This window comes from Ranitomeya imitator, chromosome 2, assembly GCF_032444005.1.
Source record: "Ranitomeya imitator isolate aRanImi1 chromosome 2, aRanImi1.pri, whole genome shotgun sequence".
In the NCBI taxonomy this organism is placed as follows: domain Eukaryota; kingdom Metazoa; phylum Chordata; class Amphibia; order Anura; family Dendrobatidae; genus Ranitomeya; species Ranitomeya imitator.
The window spans coordinates 157,371,158-157,394,305 of NC_091283.1; the positions used below are offsets into that span (position 1 = coordinate 157,371,158).

At 46.0% G+C, this 23,148-nt stretch overlaps 1 protein-coding gene across 2 annotated transcripts in view; it reads right to left on the reverse strand.

Annotated features, from left to right (window-relative positions):
* Window positions 1–1,597: 1,597 nt before the first annotated feature.
* DDX31 (DEAD-box helicase 31) overlaps window positions 1,598–23,148 on the reverse strand; it is a 48,540-nt gene continuing 26,989 nt past the window's right edge. Inside the window, exons 15-20 of one of the 2 annotated variants that reach the window (XM_069747585.1) lie at window positions 19,321–19,371; window positions 17,149–17,288; window positions 16,725–16,800; window positions 14,345–14,456; window positions 8,749–8,929; window positions 1,598–2,141 (exon numbers count right to left, since the gene is read on the reverse strand). In XM_069747585.1, coding sequence (XP_069603686.1) covers window positions 2,012–2,141; window positions 8,749–8,929; window positions 14,345–14,456; window positions 16,725–16,800; window positions 17,149–17,288; window positions 19,321–19,371 — 690 coding nt within the window. In that variant the 3' untranslated portion in view covers window positions 1,598–2,011. The remainder of the gene's footprint in view (window positions 2,142–8,748; window positions 8,930–14,344; window positions 14,457–16,724; window positions 16,801–17,148; window positions 17,289–19,320; window positions 19,372–23,148) is intronic. The other variant, XM_069747586.1, reaches the window with a different exon arrangement.

Genomic DNA, 23,148 nt, shown 5'->3' on the forward strand with positions numbered 1-23,148 from the left:
CTGCAAGAAATCCTGAATGTGTGCACATAGCCTTAGGTCAGTTTAAAATGTGGGCATAATCTGGGACCTTGTCTGCCGGCCTTAACCCTTCATCAGGGTCATGTGCCAGCAATATGGATGCTATAAGGCGGCCACCGGAGGACAGTTGTTCTGTTAGAAAGTTTGTCACATTACAAAAATTTGGCTAAAGTATACCCTATTACATTTCGTAAAATATGCATTTTTAGGGAAATAAGTGAACGGACGACTTTGATTTCCGGGTTGTACCGTGACGTACGGCAGCGCCTGTTGGATCGGTCTCCTGAACCAAGTGGCTGTGTGCACTCAGCAGTCGTACGTTTCACTCACAATCTTTTCTTAGGTTTCGGCGGCTCTGGGAAATACACAACAATGGCGAGTAACGTGAGACACAGGAACCCCGCGACACAGCAACATCTTTATGAGCGATCGTCTTTTATTCTCTTGGTGACAGAAGACAATTGAGGAGACGTCTGATGTGACTCCCAGTCCTGCCACAAAGGGACCCAGCAGAGAGGAGGCTGCCGTCAGGGCTAGGATTACACAGGAGGCTACACCTCCAACAGAGGAACGGAGGATGGACGGGCCTGGGAGAGGAGAGATGGGACATCATCAGCCATTATCAACTGCTAAAGAGGTCATGTGCTGCTAAATATGACATTATCCTGTACAGAAGAAATAGACTGTGCTGAGGACACTATAACATCAGTATAAATCACAGATGATGACATAACACAGAAGATCATCATACTTCATACATGATGACATCACCAGGTACGAGATCAGCACGCACCACGGATGAGGACGTCACCAGGGGACGAGATCAGCACACACCGCGGATGACGTCACCAGGTACGAGATCAGCACACATCGAGGATGACGACGTAAACAGGTACGACATCAGCACACACCGCGGACGACGTCACCAGGTACGAGATCAGCACGCACCACGGATGATGTCACCAGGTACGAGATCAGCACACATCGAGGATGACGACGTCACCAGGTACGACATCAGCACACACCGCGGATGACGTCACCAAGTACGAGATCAGCACACACCGCGGATGATGACGTCACCAGGTAAGAGATCAGCACACACTGCGGATGACGACGTCACCAGGTATGAGATCAGCACACACCGCGGATGACGACGTCACCAGGTACGAGATCAGCACACGCCGCGGATGAGGACGTCACCAGGTACGAGATCAGCACACACCGCGGATGATGACGTCACCAGGTACGAGATCAGCACACACTGCGGATGACGACGTCACCAGGTACGAGATCAGCACACACCGCGGATGACGACGTCACCAGGTACGAGATCAGCACACACTGCGGATAATGACGTCACCAGGTACGAGATCAGCACACCCCGCGGATGACGACGTCACTCAGTACATCACACGAGGCCGTACTGCTTATTCAATGATTCCATTGCTTTAAGATACAAACTCTTTTACTGATGCCAGATTTTGTGCTTCCTATTGGGGTCTTCACACGCCACATCAGCTTGACGACCCGCTCTAATGTTGCATATGTGTGGTTTACAAGCAGATTCTCTAGTCATAAATGTATATAAAAGAAAACTTTATAACATTTTAAATAAACCTTTTTCCATTCATAGATACATAATTCCCTAAATTAGTCTGGTGTGTCAGCTTCCTGCAGAGTCTTACTGGTTTATACAGTGATCCATTACTCAGGGCCTATATATCGGGTACTGAAGCTCCCTGCAGTGCTGCAATTTATCCTCCAGCCATTGATACAAACGAGAATCCCGTTGACTTCTAGAGGCAAGGCAAATTGATCTGAATGAATAGTGTCAGTCTGCACTGCAGTTCTGGCGTTCAATTCATGAACCCGTAGGCGAGAAAGTCGAGCGGCTTCAGTGCTTGAAACGGAGCACGGACCAAGAAAGCAAGAACCCCAGAGTCTTTGTGATGGTGAATCATTTTTGGTTTGTTCTCCGACCGCCTATCACAACTCAAGACGTCTTATCGATACTCTGAGGCATCTTCATTTTCTTGGGTTTGGGAGGGAGTCCGCTGGAAAACTCTGACGTCAGGAGATCGGAGAATCTCTGCTTCGTCCTTAAAGTCTTGTGTCCATCGCTCCTGTGAGACAAAGAATAAGAGGAAAACGCTTAAATAGCAATGTCCTAATTTCCAACACCGTCAAGATTTCTAGCTTTTCTGCAAAGTGCAATATTCAATGCTGGGGTCTCTTAACGTCTGGCCCTAGGAAAGCTGGGTGACAACCTATATTAGTCTCAGTGATAGTTTTCTATCGGGTGTCAGTCCATTCTCAGTGTACTGATCCTTCTGGCTCCGATACCAGTGAATAACAATACTGATTTCCCATCAGGAGACTTGTACAGTTCTCCGACATCCATGATATGGTCACTGTTATATTACAGACTTTCCCTACTACCCTGAATAACAAATCTGCCCAATTATGCAAGAACTGACCACCACTTCATTACTGCTGCATATGTGCCCCTTCAGAAGCCTTGGAAAGTGGGGTGACAACCAAATGGTCATTTTATAGCACCCCAGGAGTTGTCAGGTTAAGTCTGCTTATTTCTCTGAATGGCAAATCTGCCTAGTTATGCAGTAAAACACCTTTGCTCGGATACTGATGCATAATAGTGCAGACTTATCTTTCAGAAGTCTAGGAAAGCTGGATGGGAATTAAAAGGCACAAGCCATTTTAAAGGAGGACCACTCTGTAACCCCATGCTCACCACCCTAATGTGCCCTATTTGTACTTGTTTCTGAAAAATGTATTATCACCTGACTTTCCGATGGTCCAGAACTGTAATTTACCCAAATTATTATATACAGTTTCTGCAAAAGCTGGGCCTCCAAAGACATTGACACAGCTTTTCCAAAGCCCTGAATGGCAAATCTGATATATCCAATTATTCCCACAGTCGGCCAAGCCTGCTGGGAGCTGTAGTTTACAGCTTGTAATGGAGCAGTAATAGGGTTAAGTGTGGATGATTGACACGGGAGGCAGTTAATTGAATAGTGATTATGTCACGCCGGCGACCCGATAACGCGCTCGGACACGCCGCTAGAATGGGGACACAATCCCTTCTGGACCCAGAGACTGGAGATCAGAGTCATTATTAGGAAACGGTCCGGATTACCTGCCCCTCCCCCACTATGACACCCAAGTCTCTTTTTAATTGGGGTATTAAATGGCTCCCCCTTCAGCCCTGACGGGGTATGAAATGCGCTTATTGCGGGGGAGCTGCCGGGCCGACCTGATGCCATTGTGGTCTGGCCTTCACGGTTAACCTGCTTATAGGGGATGGAGACAACGACGCAGACAGTCGCGGATACGCTCTCGTTTCGCCAAACACTGCGACGGGAACAAAAATAAAAGGAACCATCTGTTTAATAACGTGACGTTGTGGCTACCAAAATGACGCTGGCAAAATCAGATCGGAATCCACCCCCAATAAAAATTAGTAGATGCCATGTCGTAACCCCACGGGACGATTTTCATGCCACAGCGTAGCTGCAGCCTCACCAGCTGGAGAGATCGGTGAACTCCGCTGCAATGTGATCACCCAGCTTTCCCAGGTCCGGTAATGTGGCAGCATCACAACCAGTTTGCGGTTGAGGAAATTGGCGGCCATTTTGGTTGCCACATAACACTCCCAGTAACTTTTCTGAGTGTTAGAAGTGGATTAGGGAGTTGCCCCTCATGCGACTGTCTAATGGGATATTTCCTGAGCGGCAGGAGGAGACCACAACTTGGCCAGAAATCTCCTTAAATGATCTCTTAATGATTCTTTTGGGCCTGTAAATGGTCTTTTGTGAGGTGGAACGTGACATGTCTGCACGCCCTGGAAGCTGCTCTTGTTCTCAGCGGCCGGAACGTCACTGGGGCTAATGAGTAAAAAGAGAAGCCATGCAGGACCCCCAACTTCTCGTCAGCATAATCGCGTGACATGCCTCCGTCCGTCAGTCAGGAGAGCGCCTGGCGAGCCTACCCCACGCTATGTAACCTGCTACTTATCTGCTAATCACACCATTCTTCCCAGTATAAAGGCCCGGGACAAATCCCTCTAGTCATGGGGCATGGAGGCCGGGGGAAGGGGGTCCCAACCAGTTCTCCATCTGCCTCAATGAGACAATGGTTCACCCCTGTCTGTGAAACTGGGGGGCTGCTGGCACCATATTGCATGACGAGCAACTAACAGTTACCATATGGCGGTTTATGTGGGGGTATAGGGACAGAACGGGGGCACAAGGTAAAAGCAATTATTTACAGGACTGCAGCATGTGAGGGGTTAATAATAAAGGTCTATTGTGTCTGACAAAATTAGATTTTCACGTTCAAGGGACCAGAACCCACCACCCCCTTAGGACTGATCCAGTCCTGTCCTGCACCCCCTCCAATAATGAGGGGCACACTACACAGACGACCTCTGCTGGACACTTGTGGTAATGCACTTCACAGGTGGTCACATTGTGAACCCTCAATAACAACATAATAATCTACTATATAATTGTCTAAGGGTCACTTCCGTCTTTCTGTCTGTAACGGAAATCCCAAGTCACTGAATGGTCGCGGCAAAACAGCCACGACCAATCAGCGACGGGCACAGTCCGGCGGAAAAATGGCCGCTCCTTCCTCCCCGCAGTCAGTGCCAGCTCTATAATCCCCTCCAGTCAGCGTTCACACAGGGTTAATGGCAGCATTACCGGACCGCGTTATGCCGCGGTGTAACACTTTGTTACCGCTGCTATTAACCCTGTGTGACCAACTCTTTACTATTGATGCTGCCTATGCAGCCTCAATAGTAAAAAGATCTGTTAAAAATAATAATAATAATAATAAAAAAAAAAAAAAAATCCATTATATACTCACCTTCCGGATCCAGCCCAGGCCTTTCCTGATCCTCGCGACGCTCTGGTGGCCGGTCCATGCATTGCGGTCTCGTGAGATGAAGACGTAGCGGTCTCGCAAGACTGCTACGTCATCATCTCGCGAGACCGTAATGCACTCTTGGGACCGGAGCAGGCGAGGAGCATCGGTAAATGCTTCGCTTGGATCCGGGAGCAGACGGAAGGTGAGTATATAACTATTTTTTATTTTATTTCTTTTTTTTAACAGGGATATGATGCGGGCTGTGCAAGGGACTAGGCTGCGCGGGCCGTGTTATACACTGCGCGGGCCGTGTTATACACTGCGCTGGCCGAGCTATGTACTATGTGGCCGGCCGAACAATCAGCAACAGGCGCAGTCCGGCCATGAATTGGCGCGGGATTTGAACCACGCTTCGCTAATTGGTCGCGGCCGGCCAAATCCTGTGCATTCAATATATTATTCTAAAATCTTCATAAATAAACTACATACATATTCTAGAATACCCGATCGGGCCACCATCTAGTTGTATTTATACAGCGCCAACATATTCCGCAGCGCTTTTCAATTATAGAGGGGATTTGTACAGAGGACAATCGACATTACAGCATAACAATCACAGTGCAAAACAGATACCAGGAGGAGTGAGGGCCCTGCTCGCAGACTTACAATCTATGAGGAAAAAGGGAGACACGAGAGGTGGATGGTAACAATTGCTTTAGTTATTCAGACCAGCCATAGTGTAAAGGCCCCGTCACACTTAGCGACGCTACAGCGATCCCGACAACGATACGACCTGTCAGGGATCGTTGCTGCGTCGCTATGTGGTCGCTGGTGAGATGTCAAACTGTGAGATCTCCCCAACGACGCAGCAGCGATGCGGCGACCTGTAGCGACCTGTACAACGATGTCACATGGCAGCTATTTCATGACGATTAACAGACCTCAGTGAGGGACGTCCTGTCATGAGGTCGTTGGTAAGGTGTCAAACACAGCGATGTGTGCTACCCAGCGGGACCTCAACGATCAAAAAATGGCCCAGGCCATTCCGACACGACCAGCGATCTCACAGCAGGGGCCTGGTCGCTGCTACGTGTCACACATAGCGAGATCGCTACTGAGGTCGCTGTTGTGTCACAAAACTTGTGACTCAGCAGCGATCTCGCTAGCGATCTCGCTTTGTCTGACGGGGGCTTAAAGCTCGGGTGTTCATGTAAAGCTGCATGAACCAGTTAACTGCCTAAGTATATAACAGTATAGACACAGAGGGCCATTAACTACATAAAGTGTATGAGAACATGATGCGAGGAACCGGATTATGTTTTATGTTTTTTGAATGGGCCACACAGGGATAGTTGGGTTAATGCGTTGAGGCAGTAGGCCAATCTGAACAAATGCATTTTTAAGGCACGCTTAAAGCTGTGGGGATTAATCGTATTAACCAGGGTAGTGCATTCCAAAGAATTGGCGCAGCACGTGAAAAGTCTTGGAGACGGGAGTGGGAGGTTCTGATTATTGAGGATGTTAGCTCTGGGGTATAATACAGGCAGAAACTCAGGATCAGTAATGTATGTACACAGTGACTGCACCTGCAGAATAGTGAGTGCAGCTCTGGAGTATAATACAGGATACAACTCAGGATCAGGACAGGAACAGTAATGTAATGTATGTACACAGTGACTGCACCTGCAGAATAGTGAGTACAGCTCTGGAGTATAGTACAGGAGGTAACTCAGGATCAGTACAGGATAAGTAATGTATGAACACAGTGACTGCACCAGCAGAATAGTGAATATAATGCAGCCCCCCTACCCAGTATAATGCAGCCCCCCCACACACCCAATATAATGTAGCACCCCCCCACACCCAGTATAGTGCAGCCCCCACACACATGCCCAGTATAATGTAGCCCCCCCCACACTCAGTATAGTGCAGCTCCCACGCACATGCCCAGTATAATGCAGCCACCCCACACACGCCCAGTTTAATGCAGCCACCCACACCACAGTTTAATGCAGCCCCTACAGAGTATAGTGCATCCTCCATCACAGTATAATGCAGCCCCCACACAAGCCCAGTATAATGCAGCCTCCCCATACACCCAGTATAATGCAGCCTCCCACACACCCAGTATAATGCAGCCTCCCACACACCCAGTATAATGCAGCCTCCCACACACCCAGTATAATGCAGCCTCCCACACACCCAGTATAATGCAGCCTCCCACACACCCAGTATAATGCAGCCTCCCACACACCCAGTATAATGCAGCCTCCCACACACCCAGTATAATGCAGCCTCCCACACACCCAGTATAATGCAGCCTCCCACACACCCAGTATAATGCAGCCTCCCACACACCCAGTAAAATGCAGCCTCCCACACACCCAGTATAATGCAGCCTCCCACACACCCAGTATAATGCAGCCTCCCACACACCCAGTATAATGCAGCCTCCCACACACCCAGTATAATGCAGCCTCCCACACACCCAGTATAATGCAGCCTCCCACACACCCAGTATAATGCAGCCTCCCACACACCCAGTATAATGCAGCCTCCCACACACCCAGTATAATGCAGCCTCCCACACACCCAGTATAATGCAGCCTCCCACACACCCAGTATGATGCAGCCCCCTAACACAGGATAATGCAGCCCCCCACCCACAGTATAATGCAGCCCCCCACCCACAGTATAATGCAGCCCCCCACATAAACAGTATTCTGCAGTCCCCACCACAGTGTAGTGCAGTCCCCTCACACAGTATAATGCAGTACCCTCCAGAGTGTAACGCAACCCCCCACATAGTATAATGCAGCCCCCTCACACAGTATAGTGCAGTCTCCCCACACACCCCAATATAATGCATACACACAAACTTACAAGTCCTCATTTACCCGCTGCTCTGGCTTCTACAGAGTGTCTCATAAAAGGTCCACTGCTGGCACATGCAGAGTCAGACCGAGGAAGAGTGATGGGAGAGAAAGTGTCATCTGACATGCTCTCCTCCATCACTGCTTTCAACTTTATCTGCATCCATGCTGCCGATAAGTTGAATGCACGATGTGAGGGAGGTACCCCTCTTACTCATGGACCCCATAGCGGCTGCGTGCTGTGCCACTGGCTGGGGGCCCCTGGAGGAGGAGTAGGGGCCCTAGGCAGCTGCCTGGTCTGCCTGCCCCTAATGCCAGCCCTGAGGGTCAGGACAGGATAAGTTATGTAATGTATGTACACAGTGACTGCACCAGCAGAATAGTGAGTGCAGCTCAGGAGTATAATACAGGATGTAACTCAGGATCAGTAATGTAATGTATGTACACAGTGACTGCACCAGCAGAATAGTGAGTGCAGCTCTGGAGTATAATACAGGATTTAACTCAGGATCAATAATGTAATGTATGTACACAGTGACTGCACCAGCAGAATAGTGAGTGCAGCTCTAAGGTATAATACAGGATGTAACTCAGGATCACTAATGTAATGTATGTACACAGTGACTGCACCAGCAGAATAGTGAGTACAGCTCTGGGGTATAATACAGGATGTAACTCAGGATCAGTACAGGATCAGTAATGTAATGTAGGTACACAGTGACTGCACCAGCAGAATAGTGAGTGCAGCTCTGGAGTATAATACAGGATGTAACTCAGGATCACTAATGTAATGTATGTACACAGTGACTGCACCAGCAGAATAGTGAGTGCAGCTCTGGGGTATAATACAGGATGTAACTCAGGATTACTAATGTATGTACACAGTGACTGCACCAGTAGAATAGGGAGTGCAGCTCTGGAGTAGAATACAATTAGCACTGGTCAGAAGTCGCTTGGCTTGTACCTCTTGTTCTTCATTGCTTTCTGTTTCTTAGGGTTTCCTGCCAGCTGCTGGCTCAGGTTGTGCGGTGCGTCTCTAAGGCCAAAACTTTTGGCTACATGACCCAGGTGTAAGGAACGTATATGAAAGACATGCTTCAGATTCTTCGGGTAGGTGGCGTAAGAGCGAATGTAGGACTGCAGGGCTGGAAAATAGTTTAAGAGTACAAATCAGAAACATCCTATCAAATAGGTCCCTCTATTTCATTATCTTTCTAGATGCATTTTCTCCTTTGCCTATTGCCGCCCTATGCTGAATAATGTAAGAATTGCTAAGAAGTGGGAGATGGGAAGTGACAACTGCTTTGCATAACCAAGTTTAACTTGCAGAAAACCAATGTGAGTAAAAAGAGTCTTATTTCTATGAACAACGGATAATCTGGTATCTAGCAGGAACCAAATGAGAACATGCAGTGATGAGACTGCCGGCCACCCACGGGCCACACGTCTCCGCTCCTCCTCGCATGTCCCTCTGCTGCACCTTTCTCCCCCATCTATGCTCAGGTGGAGAGAGCTTAGAGGCAGCTCAGAAGTAATCTCCCGTCACTGCCGGATATTGGTGTTTATGAACAGTAATGAAAGTAAAAAGTGTCATTTTGGAGTGACGGCCGCGAGATCCAGGAGAAATCAGTGAGAAGGTTATAAACAAAGGAGGACGCACACTGAGCCATGGAGCGAAGCTCCTCATATCAGAACACACAGAAACACCAGAGAGAAGTCATCACCATTATCCGTATACAGAGCGACAATATGTTACTACTATAATACTGCTCCCACGTATGAGAATATAGCTACTACAATACTGCCCCCTATGTACAAGAATATAACTACTATAATACTGCTCCCTATGTACAAGAATATAACTACTATAATACTGCCCCTATGTACAAGAATATAACTACTATAATACTGCCCCCTATGTACAAGAATATAGCTACTACTATACTGCCCCCTATGTACAAGAATATAACTACTATAATACTGCCTATATGTACAAGAATATAACTACTATAATACTGCCCCTATGTACAAGAATATAACTACTATAATACTGCCCCCTATGTACAAGAATATAACTACTACAATACTGCCCCCTATGTACAAGAATATAACTACTATAATACTGCCCCTTATGTACAAGAATATAGCTACAATACTGCCCCCTATGTACAAGAATATAACTACTACAATACTGCCCCCTATGTACAAGAATATAACTACTACAATACTGCCCCCTATGTACAAGAATATAACTACTATAATACTGCCCCCTATGTACAAGAATATAGCTAGTACAATACTGCCCCTTATGTACAAGAATATAACTACTATAATACTGCTACCTATGTACAAGAATATAGCTACAATACTGCCCCCTATGTACAAGAATATAACTATTATAATACTGCCCCTATGTACAAGAGTATAACTGCTACTATAATACTGCCCCCTATGTACAAGAATATAACTACTATAATACTGCCCCCTATGTACAAGAGTATAACTACTATAATACTGCTCCTATGTACAAGAATATAACTACTATAAGGCTATGTGCACACGTTCAGGATTTCTCGCAGAAAATTCTTGAGAAAAAAAACAGACATTTTCTGCAAGAAATCTGCATGCGTTTTTGACGCGTTTTTTTCCGGACACTTCCCAATACATTTTGTAGTGGGAAATCCGCAAAAAAAAAACAACGCAAAATTAATGAACATGCTGCGGTTTTTACCGCGATGTGTTTTTTTCGCGGAAAAAAACGCATCATGTGCACAAAACATGCGGAATTCATTCTAAATGATGGGATGCTTATTGTATGCTTTTTTTTGCGGTTTTATAGCGGTTTTATCGGGAAAAACCGCGAAAAAAACGCAACGTGTGCACACAGCCTAATACTGCCCCCTATGTACAAGAATATAACTACTATAATACTGCCCCCTATGTACAAGAATATAACTACTATAATACTGCCCCTATGTACAAGACTATAACTACTATAATACTGCCCCTATGTACAAGAATATAACTACTATAATACTGCTCCTATGTACAAGACTATAACTACTATAATAATGCCCCTATGTACAAGAATATAACTACTATAATACTGCTCCCTATGTACAAGAATATAACTACTATAATACCGCCCCTATGTACAAGACTATAACTACTATAATACTGCCCCTATGTACAAGAATATAACTACTATAATACTGCTCCTATGTACAAGACTATAACTACTATAATAATGCCCCTATGTACAAGAATATAACTACTATAATACTGCCCCTATGTACAAGAATATAACTACTATAATACTGCCCCCTATGTACAAGAATATAACTACTATAATACTGCCCCTAGGTACAAGAATATAACTACTATAATACTGCTCCTATGTGTAAGAATATAACTACTGTAATACTGCACCCTATGTACAAGAATCAAATGGTTTACATCCAGCACCTCTTTGAAAAAATAAATAGGTGTTTTAAGAAATCTTGGATTTCCTGGTATCATTCGTTCATATTAAAAACAGGTAACAAAAGAGGTCAAGCAGTTTCACTCATGATTAAAAGAAAAAAAAGCCATAGAAACCAACAAGTTTCGACCCAGACAGGTCTAAGGCTATGTGCACACGTCCGGAATGGCCACGGAAATTTCTGCGGCAATTCCGCAACTGTGCCACTGTTAAAACGCATGCGGAATTAGAATGCGTTTTCCCGCTAAACACTTGCGTTTTGAAAGCGTAATTAGCTTTCAGAATGCTAGCGTTTTCCAAGCGATCTGTAGCATCGCTTGGAAAACTGATTGACAGGTTGGTCACACTTGTCATACATAGTGCTTGGCAAGTGTGACCAACTTTTTACTATTGATGCTGCCTATGCAGCATCAATAGAAAAAAGATAGAATGTTAAAAATAATAAATATGAAAAATCGTAATATTCTCATCTTCCGGCGTCCACCGTAGCCTTCTCACTCCTCGCGATGCTCCCGGCAGCTTCCTTCCGTTCCCAGTAATGCGCCGCGGCAATGACCCCAGACGACGTGTGGTCTCAAGAGACCGCTACGTCATCACAGGTCATTGTCGCAAGGCATTACTGGGAACGTGAGCATCGCGGGGAGCGGGAAGACTGTCGGGGACGCCGAAAGGTGAGAATATATATTATTAATATCACGATTTTTTATTTTAAGTCCTTTTTTTAACAGGTATATGGTTCCCAGGGCCTGGAGGAGAGTCTCCTCTCCTCCACCCTGGGTACCATCCACAGATGATCCCTTTACATCCCGCATGGTGGGCATAGCCCTATGCGGGAAGTAAGCGGATCAATGCATTCCTATGTGTGCGGAATCCCCGCAATTTCGCACAAAGAATGAACATGCTGCATTTTTTTCCAGAATGCGATTCTGCCGTTGAAAAAAAACCGCAACATGTGCACAAAAATTGCGGATTGCATTCTAACAATAGGATGCTTAATGTACGCGTTTTTGTTGCGTTTTCATAGCGAAAAAATGCGAAAAATCCTGAACGTGTGCACACAGTCTTAATCATGGAGTTGCAACTCCATGATTAAGACCTGCCTGGGTCGAAACATGTTGGTCTCTGCCTTTTTTTTAAATCATGAGTGTATCCAAACTGCCTGACCTTTTGTGTTACCTGTTTTTAATATGAAGAAATAAATAGATGTTTTAAGAAATCTCGGATTTCCTGGGATCATTTGTTCAAAGAGGCGCTGGATGTAAACCATTTGATGCATATCAACCTTCACCCAGTGGATCCGTGCAGCCTGGAGGATATATTAACCAGAGGGGGAGGTGAGCTGACAATCTCATTTTATAAAGGTACAAGAATATAACTGCTACAATACTGCCCCCTGTGTACAAGAATATAACTACTATAATACTGCTCCTATGTACAAGAATATAACTACTATAATATTGCTCCCTGTGTACAAGAATATAACTACTATAATACTGCCCCCATGTACAAGAATATAACTACTATAATACTGCCCTTATGTACAGGAATATAACTACTATAATACTGCTCCCTGTGTACAAGAATATAACTACTATAATACTGCCCCCATGTACAAGAATATAACTACTATAATACTGCCCTTATGTACAGGAATATAACTACTATAATACTGTCCCCTATGTACAAGAATATAACTACTATAATACTGCCCCCTATGTACAAGAATATAACTACTATAATACTGCCCTTATGTACAGGAATATAACTACTATAATACTGTCCCCTATGTACAAGAATATAACTACTATAATACTGCCCCCTATGTACAAGAATATAACTACTATAATACTGCTCCTATGTACAAGAATCTAACGACTATAATACTGCCCCCTATATACAAGAATATCTATATATATATATATCTATATCTATCTATATATATATATATATCTATATATCTATATATATATATATACACACACACACACACACACACACACACACACACACACACTTGTCTAAGGGGTACTTCAGTCTTTCTGTCCTCAACTTCCGTAATGGAAATCCCGCGTCGCTGATTGGTCTCGGCAGCTGCCTGTCATGGCGATCAGCGATGGGCACAGTCCGATTAGTCCCTCCCCTACAGTCACAGTGCCCGCTCCATACTCCCCGCAGTCAGTGTTCCCGGCGCTCCACTCCATACTCCCCGCAGTCAGTGTCCCCGGCGCACCACTCCATACTCCCCGCAGTCAGTGTCCCCGGCGCTCCGCTCCATGTTACCCGCAGTCAGTGTCCCCGGCGCTCCGCTCCATGCTCCCTGCAGTCAGTGCCCGCTCCATAATCCCCTCCAGTCACCGCTCACACAGAGTTAATACCGGCGGTAGCGGACCGCGTTATGCCGCGGGTACCGCACTCCGTATCCGCTGCTATTAACCCTGTGTGACCAAGTTTTTACTATTGATGCTGCCTATGCAGCATCAATAGTAAAAAGATGTAATGTTTAAAATAATAAAAAAAAAAACACAAAACCTGCTATACTCACCCTCCGTCGTCGGACGATGAGCTCCCGCCGGCCGCCGTCTTCCGTTCCCAGAGATGCATTGCGAACTTACCCAGAAGACTTAGCGGTCTCGCGAGACCGCTAAGTTATCTGGGTAATTTCACAATGCATCCTGGGAACGGAAGATGGCGGCCGCATCACACAGCTCCGCTGGATCCCAGGGGTGAGTATAGAAATATTTTTTATTTTAATTATTATTATTATTTTTTTTTTTAACAGGGATATGGTGCCCACACTGCTAAATACTGCGTGGGCTGGGCAATATACCTACGTGGCTGGGCAATATACCTACGTGGCTGGGCAATATACTACGTGGCTGGGCAATATACTACGTGGCTGGGCAATATACTACGTGGACATGCATATTCTAGAATACCCGATGCGTTCGAATCGGGCCACCATCTAGTAACTACTATAATACTGTCCCCTATGTACAAGAATATAACTACTATAATACTGCCCCCTATATACAAGAATATAAAACTACTAGAATACAGGACGCTGGAAGACATTTCTTACCCTTCTTTGCAGATAACGACGTCTCGGCGCTGGCATGTACATAGTCCTCAAACTTTGTCTGTAACACGGTAGCCCTCTCCCGTACTGCCTGGGGGTCCGATGTCCCGGTTTTCTGGAGAAGTTGGTAAGGGAATAAGCAGAGGGGGTTAAATTAAAAGCAGGAGAGTAAGGTGGGTGAATAATAAAGGCGTTTAGAATAGATTTAATAACCGTATAATGACACAGCGTTCATCTCTGGGGCCGGCGGGGGTAATCCTTCCAATATTAATGGTAAAAGAACAGAAATTACACTGTAATAATATGACGGGAGAAGGCGGGGGGCACTCCTGAGACAGCACCAGGAATTAACTCTCTACCTCCTGAGTTCTTAAAAACTATCTGTCCATTTCAGCATTAAATCTATGCCTGGGGTTGCTACTCAGCTTTTACAGAGGCTAGAGACCTGTGAAATCATTTTATTTATTTTTCTTTTCACAGCTGAGGGTTTGTTACAGTTGCATCCAGTTTATAAAAAACAGGATGTGAGGTTGGAGATTTTTTTAAATGTGTTAGATTGTCCAAACTGAATACAATTGTAGCAAACCTTTATCTATGATCAATAATTTGGGATGGTTTCACATTCACTGACAGCAAGCAGAGACCTTTAATGTGATAAAATTAATGAAAAAAAAATAAAAATGCTGTTTAGACTGAAGTGTGAATCGCCAGCCCTGTATTAACATGATAAACCTGAATTTTAGGCAAAAAGTTATCTTCCCACGTAGTTGCTGCTGGGTGAGAGTCTATCCCTTTAAGTACTGAAGCTTTTTCACATTTTTATTATTATTTTTTTTTTTTTAATATTAATGCAAAATTGCCCAAGTTACCCATCTCCCCAGGAGGACACAATCCACAGATATTAAAACTAAAGCACTTTAATAACGCAGGAAATACAAAAAAATAATCCGGCTTCGCCTCCATCTCCCTCCTCTCCCCACCTCTTCGCTTCTCCTCGTCCACAATTCCTGTTAACATCTGCAGATTAATGAGAACGAAGAGAGGGGACCAGCAGAGAGGGGGCGAGAGGTAAAGGGGGTCTGTGTGAACACAACAGTTGCTAAAGTAATATTGGAAAGCCAGTCGGCCGGGGCGGGGGGTGAGCGAGCCGGGAAAAAGAATCCCGCTAAAGCGTTAAATAAACAGAGCCGAAGCTCCGGCTCAATCCCTCTGTTGGTTACTGTAGACTTTCTGTAACAGGGCTCAGAATAGATCTGAGATCTGCAGGAAAAGGCGAGAGAGTCTTCAAGAATTCCAATAAAGACCTCAAATTGAAGCCTGCCCTGCTGCGAGAGCGCCAGAAAATTAAAGAGCGCTCAATCTTAAGTGACAGATGACTTGTCTCAATGTCACAACTGCTGGGGGATTAGTGATAATATGACAATATATTACAAAGGGAGGGGGAGAAGTGCGGGGATGAGAACACCCCTCACCCAACTGCAGCGCTCCAGGAGGAACTGCTCTTCTATTTCCACCTGCTACATTGTAACTGCTCCATCATGGCTGCTCTATACTGCCCCCTAGAGCCCAAGTGGCCGCTGTCACAATTGGACCTTGAAATGTACTCAAGCACGCTCTTATAGATGATGCACAGGATAGGTATATATACACACAGTGACTGCACCAGCAGAATAGTGAGTGCAGCTCTGGGGTATAATACAGGATGTAACTCAGGATCAGTAATGTAATGTATGTACACAGTGACTGCACCAGCAGAATAGTGAGTGCAGCTCTGGGGTATAATACAGGATGTAACTCAGGATTAGTAATGTATGTACACAGTGACTGCACCAGCAGAATAGTGAGTGCAGCTCTGCGGTATAATACAGGATGTAACTCCGGATCAGTACAGGATCAGTAATGTAATGTATGTACACAGTGACTGCACCAGCAGAATAGTGAGTGCAGCTCTGGGGTATAATACAGGATGTAACTCAGGATCAGTAATGTAATGTATGTACACAGTGACTGCACCAGCAGAATAGTGAGTGCAGCTCTGGGGTATAATACAGGATGTAACTCAGGATCAGTAATGTACTGTATGTACACAGTGACTGCACCAGCAGAATAGTGAGTGCAGCTCTGGGGTATAATACAGGATGTAACTCAGGATTAGTAATGTATGTACACAGTGACTGCACCAGCAGAATAGTGAGTGCAGCTCTGGGGTATAATACAGGATGTAACTCAGGATCAGTACAGGATCAGTAATGTAATGTATGTACACAGTGACTGCACCAGCAGAATAGTGAGTAAAATACAGGATGTAGTGTAATGTATGATACCCTACATTGAAGTGTGACCCAAGATAGTATCTGATTACTTTTAGGGTACAACTTCTTACCTTCCCTCTGCGGATTACCAAGAAGTCCTCCAGGAGCAGGTTGGACAAGATCTCTTCCATCTTGATCTCTGAGACACTGGGAACAAGAATAAAATGCTATGATTGTGCAGAAGAATGAAAACTCGAAGAATAATGAGCTTCTGATAATATGAAAAACTAAAACATGATATTTAGTTATGGGAAGAGCAGAGTTTACCCATATAGAGGTGAGTGACAAGACAATTGCCCATAACCTTCTATATGGACAACTGTGGCTGCCCACCTAGGCTGTAGAACACGTCTGGGGCAGCTCTTCCATATACCATCACAATGTATGCCATCAAGGTATACAATGCTCTCAGCAGTCAAGAACGCCCCCATAGCATGAAAAGGTCTTCAATGGTACTGAAATCCAAAAACAAGATTCTATTAACACGTTTCCTACCTGATCTTGTGATTTACCAACGTTTGAATGTATTCAGCCTCTGATGGGATTAGAATGAGCAAACTGTTTCCATGGGTGCCGAGCCTGGCGGTACGTCCAACGCGGTGGATATATTCTGCAGCAGATGCAGGAGCGTTGTACTGTGGGATGTAATGAACAGAGACCAATCTCACACAGGAGCAATATGAACAGAGCATAGAAAATAACCCCCCAAAACATTATATTCTTGTACATAGGGGGCAGTATTATAGTAGTTATATTCTTGTACATAGGGGGCAGTATTATAGTAGTTATATTCTTGTACATAGGGGGCAGTATTATAGTAGTTATATTCTTGTACATAGGGGGCAGTATTATAGTAGTTATAGTCTTGTACATAGGGGGCAGTATTATAGTAGTTATATTCTTGTACATAGGGGGCAGTATTATAGTAGTTATATTCTTGTACATAGGGGGCAGTATTATAGTAGTTATATTCTTGTACATAGGGGGCAGTATTATAGTAGTTATATTCTTGTACATAGGGGGCAGTATTATAGTAGTTATATTCTTGTACATAGGGGGCAGTATTATAGTAGTTATATTCTTGTACATAGGGGGCAGTATTATAGTAGTTATATTCTTGTACATAGGGGGCAGTATTATAGTAGTTATATTCTTGTACATAGGGGGCAGTATTATAGTAGTTATATTCTTGTACATAGGGGCAGTATTATAGTAGTTATATTCTTGTACATAGGGGGCAGTATTATAGTAGTTATATTCTTGTACATAGGGGGCAGTATTATAGTAGTTATATTCTTGTACATAGGGGGCAGTATTATAGTAGTTATATTCTTGTACATAGGATCAGTATTATAGTAGTTATATTCTTGTACATAGGGGGCAGTATTATAGTAGTTATATTCTTGTACATAGGGGGCAGTATTATAGTAGTTATATTCTTGTACATAGGGGGCAGTATTATAGTAGGTATATTCTTGTACATATGGGCAGTATTATAGTAGTTATATTCTTGTACATAGGGGGCAGTATTATAGTAGTTATATTCTTGTACATAGGGGGCAGTATTATAGTAGTTATATTCTTGTACATAGGAGCAGTATTCTTGTACATAGGGGGCAGTATTATAGTAGTTATATTCTTGTACATAGGGACAGTATTATATAGCAGTTATATTCTTGCACATAGGGGCAGTATTATAGCATTGTACTTTATACACTACACAATAGTACCACAGTGATTATGACCATACACATTGCCTTTTTAGATCTATGGTGACCATTTTTAAGCTGTGTCCCATCTCATTTCTTGGGCAGATGCAGACACCGACAGACATATTTCAGCCTGTGTTCTGGAGCGTGGAGCCAGGACATGGATATCATGACAGGCAGAGAAAAGTGTGCGGTGAATGACGTATTGTTGGGATGAATTCTTGGAGCCCTAATTACCTCACATATAACAGGATCCCGGCCTCTCCCATGAAGCCATGAGGAATCTATCAGACGCCAGTGCACTGGAGAAGAAGGATGTGCTCAGATGTGGCTGTCAGGGGAGCGCTGCGCTCTGACATGTGAAGACAAAATGCGTGCTAGATGTGGAGCTAATGGGCCCGCTCTCCAGAGAAGCTGTCCTGTGCCGATGTCTCCCTCTCACCCTGCCTGCATCTATTCTCAGACACCGCTGAGGAGGCGGATGTGGAGGTGACACCGGGCAGCTCATGGCTGCAGCGGGTTTATGTGCAGCAGAGATGTTTGTACATACGGACACGCGGGAACACGCTCAGCTGCCAGCACTAATTTATAGCAGGGATGTCGGTGCTACAAGACGCCTTCCCATCTACCCTGCAGGACACAGCGCTTCCTGGGTGTAATCATCACTTACTCACATGGGACATTCAATTTGTGAATGGAAACAAAAAAAAAAAAGGGGGGGAAAGAATATTTTTTCTGCGCTAAGTGGTTCACAGCAACACAGTATTTGTACTGAATGTGAGGGGTCGGGGGGGTGGGGGGGGTTAGGGGGGGCGATCTGCCAAATTATGAGTCATGATGTCAGGTTAAAGTAGAAAACAAAGAAAGTACCCTCAACCCAGCACAGAGGATTTCAGAAGAAAAGCGAATTGCTCTTTGAAAAATAGAAGAATGTACTATGGAGAACGAGGGAACTCACCTGTACAATCCAGGTAACCTGGGGAAGATCCAGTCCCCGAGCAGCAACATCCTGCATTAAAGAAAAAAAAAACATGACTGATGTGATATGAGGGAAGGGCTGCACCGACACCGAGGGCGCTGCAATATGGCGGCTGGGCTACACCAATGCCAATGTGACATGGGGAAAAGGCTGCACCGACCAATGCCAAATGTGACATGGGGGAAAGGGCTGCACCGACCGATGCCAAATGTGACATGGGGAAAGGGCTGCACCGACCGATGCCAAATGTGACATGGGGAAAGGGCTGCACCGACCGATGCCAAATGTGACATGGGGAAAGGGCTGCACCGACCGATGCCAATGTGACATGGGGAAAGGGCTGCACCGACCGATGCCAATGTGACATGGGGAAAGGGCTGCACCGACCGATGCCAATGTGACATGGGGGAAAGGGCTGCACCGACCGATGCCAATGTGACATGGGGGAAAGAGCTGCACCGACCGATGCCAATGTGACATGGGGGAAAGGGCTGCACCGACCAATGCCAAATGTGACATGGGGAAAGGGCTGCACCGACCGATGCCAATGTGACATGGGGAAAGGGCTGCACCGACCAATGCCAATGTGACATGGGGAAAGGGCTGCACCGACCGATGCCAATGTGACATGGGGGAAAGGGCTGCACCGACCGATGCCAATGTGACATGGGGAAAGGGCTGCACCGACCAATGCCAATGTGACATGGGGGAAAGGGCTGCACCGACCGATGCCAATGTGACATGGGGGAAAGGGCTGCACCGACCAATGCCAATGTGACATGGGGGAAAGGGCTGCACCGACCGATGCCAATGTGACATGGGGAAAGGGCTGCACCGACCGATGCCAAATGTGACATGGGGAAAGGGCTGCACCGACCAATGCCAATGTGACATGGGGAAAGGGCTGCACCGACCAATGCCAATGTGACATGGGGAAAGGGCTGCACCAACCAATGCCAATGTGACATGGGGAAAGGGCTGCACCGACCAATGCCAATGTGACATGGGGAAAGGGCTGCACCGACCAATGCCAATGTGACATGGGGAAAGGGCTGCACCGACCAATGCCAATGTGACATGGGGAAAGGGCTGCACCGACCGATGCCAATGTGACATGGGGAAAGGGCTGCACCGACCGATGCCAATGTGACATGGGGAAAGGGCTGCACCGACCAATGCCAATGTGACATGGGGAAAGGGTTGCACCGACCGATACCAATGTGACATGGGGAAAGGGCTGCACAGACCGATGCCAATGTAACATGGGGAAAGGGCTGCACCGATGCCAATGTGACATGGGGACATGGGGAAAAGGCTGCACCGATGCCAATGTGACATGAAGGCTGGGCAGTATCGATGCCAATGTGACATGGGGAAAGGGCTGCACCGATGCCGGCTGTATCATGGGGGCTGGGCAGCACTGGTGCTGCTATGACATGGATAAATACCCTGCAGTAAATAAATAGCAATAGTGTATAAAAATAACATAGGGTACTTGGTTAACAAAATTGTTAGCAACCCCCCCCCCCCCAAAAAAAAAACCCACCAAAAACATAAAAGCCATCCCAGCACATCACGGTGACCTTTTTTGGGACAGTCCTAACCTCTAGTACACATAAACTCATTTCTCTAATGACAAATGTGAATAAGGGCAAACAACGACTGAGACGCTGACTAATGGACACCCAGCAATGGGGAGCTATGTATATAATGGTAACTAGCTATTGAACCCGTTCTATGCCCGGGTGGCGAGCATTTATATTGGTATATGGTCTCCATCCTGGTATGTGTTGCTTCCATCCTGCGCCCTAATCTTGTCATGTGCTGCTACCATCTTGCGCCGCCATCCTGTCATTTGCTGCTCCCCCATCCTGTCATGTGCTGCTCCATCCTGCGTCCCCATCCTGTCATGTGCTGCTCCCATCCTGCGCCCCCGTTCTGTCATGTGCTGCTCCCATACTGCGCCACCATTCTGTAATTTGCTGCTCCCATCCATATGCCCCATACGCTGCTCCATAAAGGTTGATGGCTCCCATAAGATGCTCCATAGTATATGCCTCATATGCTGCTCCATTATGGTCGATGGCCCCCATAAGATGCTCCATAGTATATGCCTCATATGCTGCACCATTATGGTTGATGGCCCCCATAAGATGCTCGATAATATATGCCTCATATGCTGCTCCATTATGGTTGATGCCCCCCATAAGATGCTCCATAGTATATGCCCCGTATACTGCTTCATTATGGTTTATGGCCCCCATAAGATGCTCCATAGTATATGCCTCATATGCTGCTCCATTATGGTTCATGGCCCCCATGAGATGCTCCATAGTATATGCCCCGTATGCTGCTCCATTATGGTTGATGACCCCCATAAGATGCTCCATAGTATATGCCCCGTATACTGCTCCATAAATGTTGATGACCCCCATAAGATGCTCCATAGTATTATATGCCCCGAATGCTGCTGCGATATTTAAAAAAAAAAAAAAAAAAAAACATACTCGCCTATCGTCGCTGGGCGCCGAGTGCTGGGGGGCCTGAGCAGGCGGGACACCGGCGCGGTGTGGGGGTCAGGTGCCGGAGTCGCCGCTAGCTCAGGCCCCCGACACTTGCTATAGTCACCTGTCCCGTTCCAGCGCTGTGAGCCATTCCGTCTTCCGGGTCCTCTGGCTGTGACTGTTCAGTCAGAGGGCGGCGCGCATTAAGCGCATCATCGCGCCCTCTGAACTGAACGTCACAGGCAGAGGACCCGGAAGACGGAGCGGCGCACAGCGATGGAACGGGACAGGTGAATATAGCTTATACTCACCCTCCTGGCACGTCCCTGCTTCTCCGTTGGAGATCGCGGTGTGCGTTCAGTGCTTACGCATACCGCGATCTCCTGGGCTGCGTCACTCTGTGGGGTCCAGACTGCGCAGGCGCTTGCGCAGTCTATAAAGGCTTCGGACAGAGTGACGCTCCCAGCGTTATATTATAGATGTCCAACTCGAGGAAAAGAAAGGCCACACACATATATGCACAAAAAAAGAAAACCTGGAACAAAAACTGAAAGAAATGAACTGGAATTTAAGCTTGTATGTATGCAGCGTGTAAGCCAGTGGTGGGGAACCTCAGGCCCCCAGGCCACTTACGGCCCTCAATGACCTTTTATCAGGCCCCCGAGCAGATTCTCAGGGAATGCATTCTTGGGCAGGATTTGTATTTTGATTGCCACCAGCTCATTAACTTCTTCTTGCTCTGTTAGCACACACACAATGCTCACTACTAGTGATGAGCGAGTGTACTTGTTGCTCAGGTTTTCCCCGAGCATGCTTGGGTGACCTCCGAGTATTTGTTAGTGTTGGGAGATTTAGTTTTCATCACCACAACTAAATGATTTACAGCTACTAGCCAGGCTGAGTACATGTGGGGGTTGCCTGGTTTCTAGGCAATCCCCACATGTTGTCAAGCTGGCTAATAGCTGTAAGTCATGCTGCTGAGGCGATGAAAACGTAATCTCCGAGCAGTCATAAAAACCCAGGCAACAAATATACTCGCTCATCACTACTGAACACTGAAGGGCATGCAATGAAAGATAACATCCTGACACCAGGGCCAGAATCAGGATGTACTTTGTGGGTGGAGTTTGTACGGCCCCCGAAGGATGGTATAAGTATCCAAATGGCCCTTGGCAGAAAAAAAAAAAAAAAAAAAAAAAAGATTCCCCACCCCTGGTGTAAGCGCATGTGTTATTAGACACACGGTAAGGTTTTAATACTTGAGGTTAGGACCGTCCCGAATAGGGTCACCGTGATGGGGTGG